This window comes from Eriocheir sinensis, chromosome 21 (genome assembly GCF_024679095.1).
Source record: "Eriocheir sinensis breed Jianghai 21 chromosome 21, ASM2467909v1, whole genome shotgun sequence".
In the NCBI taxonomy this organism is placed as follows: domain Eukaryota; kingdom Metazoa; phylum Arthropoda; class Malacostraca; order Decapoda; family Varunidae; genus Eriocheir; species Eriocheir sinensis.
In genome coordinates this window covers 9,466,393-9,472,392 of record NC_066529.1, presented here as the reverse complement: position 1 = coordinate 9,472,392, position 6,000 = coordinate 9,466,393, and the positions used below count along the sequence as shown (strand labels likewise).

At 41.6% G+C, this 6,000-nt stretch overlaps 1 protein-coding gene across 2 annotated transcripts in view; it reads left to right on the top strand.

The window, feature by feature from the left end:
• Positions 1–6,000, top strand: part of LOC127001631 (protein sel-1 homolog 1-like) — a 35,784-nt gene that overhangs the window by 18,016 nt on the left and 11,768 nt on the right. For both annotated transcript variants that reach the window (XM_050866517.1, XM_050866518.1), the window contains exon 8: positions 1,032–1,260. In XM_050866517.1, coding sequence (XP_050722474.1) covers positions 1,032–1,260 — 229 coding nt within the window. The remainder of the gene's footprint in view (positions 1–1,031; positions 1,261–6,000) is intronic.

Below are 6,000 nucleotides of genomic sequence, written 5' to 3'. Positions count from 1 at the left end.
AAGGTATTGAATGACCAATGTGTTAATTTGTGGACATTTTGTTGCAAACCATTCTTTATATCTGGCAGCTGGAGTGTGACTTTGTGTACATCCCCTCATGGCAGTCTTTCATATTGATATGAAATTTAAATTTCTACATTAATATATTTTTTTGGTAGATCCTAATCATGAGATATTCATGGCTAGAATAAAATTAAACTAGAAAATAAACAAATTATAGATGCCAACCATATTTTCCAGTCCATTTCATTACTTTAAACTTTTAAAGGTAACATCCAAAATAGTTTTTTTTTTCATGTAGTTCATACTTTTCCTTGATAAGAAAGAGTTACAGGCCTTTTAAAGCTTTCATTTATATTTCCCTGTTTATACCTACACTAGAAAATTACATGAACAAAGTAAAAACTTTGTAATGAAGCAAAGTATTTCACCTCTAGCTAGTGTATCGGAGATGATCTTTTCCTCATGTTTGCTAAGGTTGTTGAATCAGAATTCTCCTGGTGTGTTTGCTTTTGATATATTAATTTTTACCTCTGTTTTGTTGTTGGAGTGCCTTTTGCCTTATATTTGACCATCTTCAATGGCATGAAGTTGATTTTCATTTCTGAAAAAGGATAAAAGGTAAAGGTAAAGTTGCGGGCATACGCTGTAGCAGCGTGTGACCTCGGTACTCATCTCCGTAACATTGGCCCTTGAGCCTGTGATGGAAGGGAGCCCATTACCCCAGGACTCAGGGCCAGTGTGACATCCGGGTTACCACAGATTACCCTCCCCAGGTTTCCCCAGGTACCCATTTATCGACCAGCCCGAAAGGAAGGATGAACAACTGGGTGAGCTGTACGCTAGCTGCCCGGGCCGGGATTCAAACCCGGGCCCACAGAGTAGAAGCCAGGCATGCTGACCACTAGACCACGGAGGCGTATGAAAAAAAAAAAAAGGATACTCGTTCTAGAATCACCGTTTTGGCTACAAGTACAAAGTAGATAATATAAAAATTCTTCCTATGTTGTAACTTTTCACCCTTTCTTCAGATGTATCTGGAGGGGAGTTCTGTGGTGAAGCAGAGCAACGACACAGCACTCAAGTATTTTAGGAGGGCAGCAGAACAGAATAATGCTGTGGGTCAGAGTGGACTGGGGCTGTTGTACTTACATGGAAGAGGAGTGCCTCAGGACTACAAACTGGCTCTCAAATACTTCACCCTAGCAGCAGAGCAGGGCTGGGTGGATGGCCAGCTCCAGCTTGGCAACATGTATTTTAGTGAGTATTTACTACTTGACTCAATATTGTGAAGTTTTACTTCAATTATGCAATTCTAAGTCATTAATATTCTTGGCCTCAAATTGTTATAAAAAATGTGTTACATTGTCCAGGAAAGGAAGAAATCTGATAACCTATATTGATAGCCACATACGTGGAAGAATTTGCTATAAAACAATAGACCATCTGAAATAAAAGTGTTACATGCTTTAGATAATGCAGAATAAGACTGCTATTGTGAACAGACATCTTATGTTGAAGCAATGTTGGTAAGGTCTTTTAAAGAAATCCATGAAACTGTGGCTTTGAGGCTGATGCTATGTCTACTGTATTTACCTATTTGTAGTCTACAGGGCCCGAGCTAAGCTCTAATAGTCACGTCTATATATCTACATTTATCCAGCCTTTCCTTCATTTGATGGACACTGCTTGCCTCCACCACTTCTTCCCGCAAGCTGTGCCAGGTGTTAATACTTCTATGTGGAAAACTATACTTTTTCAAGTCACTCAGACAAGTTCCTTTATTAAGTTTCTTTCCATGTCCTCTCAGCCCCTGCATTCTTGCAGTAGAGAAGAGATCATCTCTATCCACCTCATCAAACTTATTTACCAACTTAGGTAAAACTAGGGAACAACTACTTCTCCCCCTCTGCCACCCCAGCCCCCCCCTATCCCCCAAGACAAGCCTGGGGAACTGTAGGGAACCGGGGTTTGGGGGGGAAGCCAAAATCACTGAAAAATGGGCTTCCAAAATTTCCCTAGAAAAATCCCTAAATGAAAGAAAATTTCCTAGTCGCAAAAGTAAGGAAAGTCCTAACTTTATAACCTAACAGCCCCCCTCGCCCCCCTGCTAACCAAAGGGGGCTGCGCCCCCCTCTGGACCCCCCCACATGTATGATGCGCCGGAATTTTTTTATTTTATTTATTTATTTATTTATTTATTTTTTTTTTGGGTGGGGAGCATATTTAAACTACTCCAACCAAACTTTACGACCTGCTAACGAGGGGGCTTTGCCCCCCTCGACCCCCCTCCTAACCATGTAGGGAATTTTCCTTAATTTAGGGATTTTTCTAGGGAAATTCTGGAAGCCCATTTTTCAGTGAGTTTGGCTTCCCCCCCCAAACTCTGGTTCCCCACAGTTCCCCAGGCTTGTCTTGGAGGTTAGGGGGGGCTGGAGTGGTGGAGGGGGAGGCAGACTTCTTAGAAAGTATTACCACAAAATAAAACAGATTTGTGACAGCTGTCATCCAGAACTGACGCTCCTGCTGTTAACTGACCCGGGAGTGACCTACCGACTGCTACGTATGACCCTGGCCTCCATTTTACTCAAACTCCACTATAAGTATCGTGCGTTGAACAATATCCGTTTGTTTTCTGACACGTGCTTGTCACAGCTTCATGTGACCGCGAATCACAAAGCGCACGTGACACGCCTGTGTCACTGTTGGACCCGGTATTGGGATAGTAATCGGTCCTTTTGTCAATCTACATGCATACCAATAAAGAGGTTAAATACTCAGTTAACACTTACCGAGAGGTGAAGTAGACTGATATTTTGAGGGAGTGAGAGTGTCGGGCCTTCCATCCATTATGGTGGCTTGAAAACAACTGACTTCAGGAACCCGCCGTTAGGTGCCGCCACTGAAACACCCTCGCGTAATAAAATTCCACGAATGTATTCCTTTAAAATTTTAAAATACAAATAGCTGCGGCATTAGGTCTTTAATATATAGAAAATATAATAATAATAATATATAGTTGCTTTAATATATAGAAAAAAATAACGTAAAACTCTTAAAAGACCGTTTTTTGGTCCCAAATCGTTATGATTCATGCGCGTTTTGGATATTACTGACTTAGGAACTAGTTTCTGTGGTGTAGTATAAGGCAGCTAAGAGGCTCAGTCTACCCAGGAAGCCATCATATCAAACAACAACACTGGACTTAGAAATTTTCAAGGCACCCCCACATAATCAAGCCATTTATGCAGTAAATTGGTACGGCCAGTAACTGAAACCTTCACAAATGTGAAGCAAAAGAAGTATCCTATGCAGTACCCATGCTATTTTTTCGGTATATTAGAAGCAGTTGTTAGCTAGATTAACCCCAACTTATACAGTGTGATCAGATCTCCTCTCTCCCTTCTTTGTTCCAATGTCGTCAAGTCCATCTCCTTCAATCTGTCTTCATACGTCATATTCGAGAGTTCTGGGATGATTTTAGTAGCAATTCTCTGTATTTTTCCAACTTTCTGATATGCTGAGATTCACATATCAAACAGCTGAAATTGCACATACCATACTCACTTAACCCGTGTGCGTCGGGTGACGGGAATTCCCGCTCAGGCGGAAAGCGTCGGGTGGCGGGAATTCCCGCCATCTGACGTGCTCAGCTTGGCCAAAAATAGCACCTCTTCCCAACATCATATCTCTGCCGTGCTGCAACCTAGACACTTCAAATTTATTTCATCATGGAGAGGAAGGATTGACGATGAAAAAACAGTATAAATTATTATGTTTTCGTTTGAAATTACCACACGGGGCATTTATGAAAGACACCTATTTTCCAAAATCTGTCAACACCGCCCGTGCGCTGCGAGGACGACAATAGTCCTCTAGCCCGACGCTTATGGGTTTAACAGTGGATAACATGCTAATAAGTATGTCATACATTTTGTGATCTGTACATTGAGCCCTTGTCACTGGCTAGTCACCACCAAAGAATTGTGACAACTTGGCTGGTGTAGTGTCAGGCCCCATCCACAATATGCCACATGATGTGTACCGTGTTAATGTGTTGTTGGAAATCAAGGTTTTCTACACCATCACACCCACTGCTGAGTTGTTTTGCCCAGAGCTGTTAGATGGACTTACTAGGATTGCTGAGCCTCACTAGCTCCATGCTGATTGGCTGTTGGCTGGCAAGGCATGGTGCCTCTGTTGCCCAATTCTCTAGCACAGGTTTAGAAGATATTTCTTTATCTAGCTCATCTGGTATTCAAGATAGGTGAATTTGTTGGCGTCATTGGATTAAGCAGTGATTGTACAACTATAAAATGATTTGTAAAACTTGAATGGATGAAAAATAACTATTTACAGTGAGTTTAAATTAGAGAATAATATTTTATGTTTATACCACTACTTGTTACCAGTATTTGTAGCAGTTATGAAATCAATTTACAAATATTAAGATTGTTTTTATACAAGAATGCAAATAGTTGAGGTTCGTTGAAGTCTGGTCGTTGTGAGACATAGGCCTGGTCAAATCTGGGTATTGAAACAAAACAAAACAGATTACTGATTCCTGGACTTTTGTGATTTCCGGACAGCCTCCCCCCCTTATTAGTTTGTGAATTTGAGGGTCGAGTGTAAGGAAAATACATCACAGAGTTAGGAAGAAAGGATGAAACAAAGTGAACATAATTCTGAGTACAGAACACAGCACATGTTATACATTGTGAGCAGTGATAGCAATAGTGAGAGTTATGTAGAGAGTGATAATATCACTTCACCATTTGCACTGCCCTCTATTACCCCACCAAGGGCTTCCGTTACAAGTGCGGATATGAAGGGTACGTGCCAGGTGTGTGTATGGAGTGAAGCATGTGGTCTCATTCTCCTCATTCCTCACTGCAACACTCTTCCTTCCCTAATTCTTCATCACAACACCCTTCCTCACCTTCACTGAATTGCCCTTCCTTACCTTCCCACAATCATATTGCATAAACTTTTCATACCTCTTCACCTGACCCTTCCTGTTCCAGTCCTGTTTCCCCATGTCCTTCTTTATTTCTCCCACTTACCCATCCTGCCTATATCTCCTTATCATCCCCCTTCATCACCATTGCCTGGGCCTTTGCCTCACAATCCCGAATCCCCACTCCCTGGTCTGTCACAGTCATCATCTCATTACTGTTCATCTTCACCTTCCAAGTCCCCACGGCATGACCCATCATCCCCTCACCATTCACTGCATTCTTCACCACTGCCAGTTGAATCTGGAAACATTAGTTTGCTGGATTCAATGATATTCCTTTTTACTACTGTATGAAAACCGAAACCTTCCACCTTCCCCATCCAGCTCCAAGGAGGACTAAAAGTGAGTGAAGTATGTGTAAAGAACTTAAAGAATGTAAAGAGCTATTTATATTATTGACCCAGTAGCAGCGATGGGCCAAATTTGTGGCTTTACCGCGTACCAGCGACGGGCCAAATTCTTGCCTTGACATGAACCCCCCAAAATAGAGGATACGTAAACTGATCACAAATATGTTGATACATATAATATAATGGTTTGCGTGAGTGATGATTTTTTCTCGTTAATTCGCTTAGAGGGGGCTTTGAGAAACATGATCCCCGCAGCTACCGGGTTAACATTCAGTCATGAGTGGAAGAAAGAGGTGTAAAGTATGCGGCAGTTTGACACTACCCCTTCACCGGCTTGTGTTGACTGCAGTGTATCCTTGGCTGAGGCCACTTCCAAGCTGCCTGGAGTACCATTTCATGCTGGCAGTTCACACCCTAGCTGTATTTCACATCCTCTAGCATGACTATAACACAACAAATAGCAATTTGGATTTCACATCAGTGTTCAGTGAGTTGACACTTCCTAAAGTATGTATAAACGAAAAAAAATATTAGAAACTTTTTTACATTGCTTCAAGGACGTTCTATGAAAACAATAACTGTTGTTGAAGGATTAAAGTAGTGTAAGTAATGTTCCACAAAACTACTCACCTT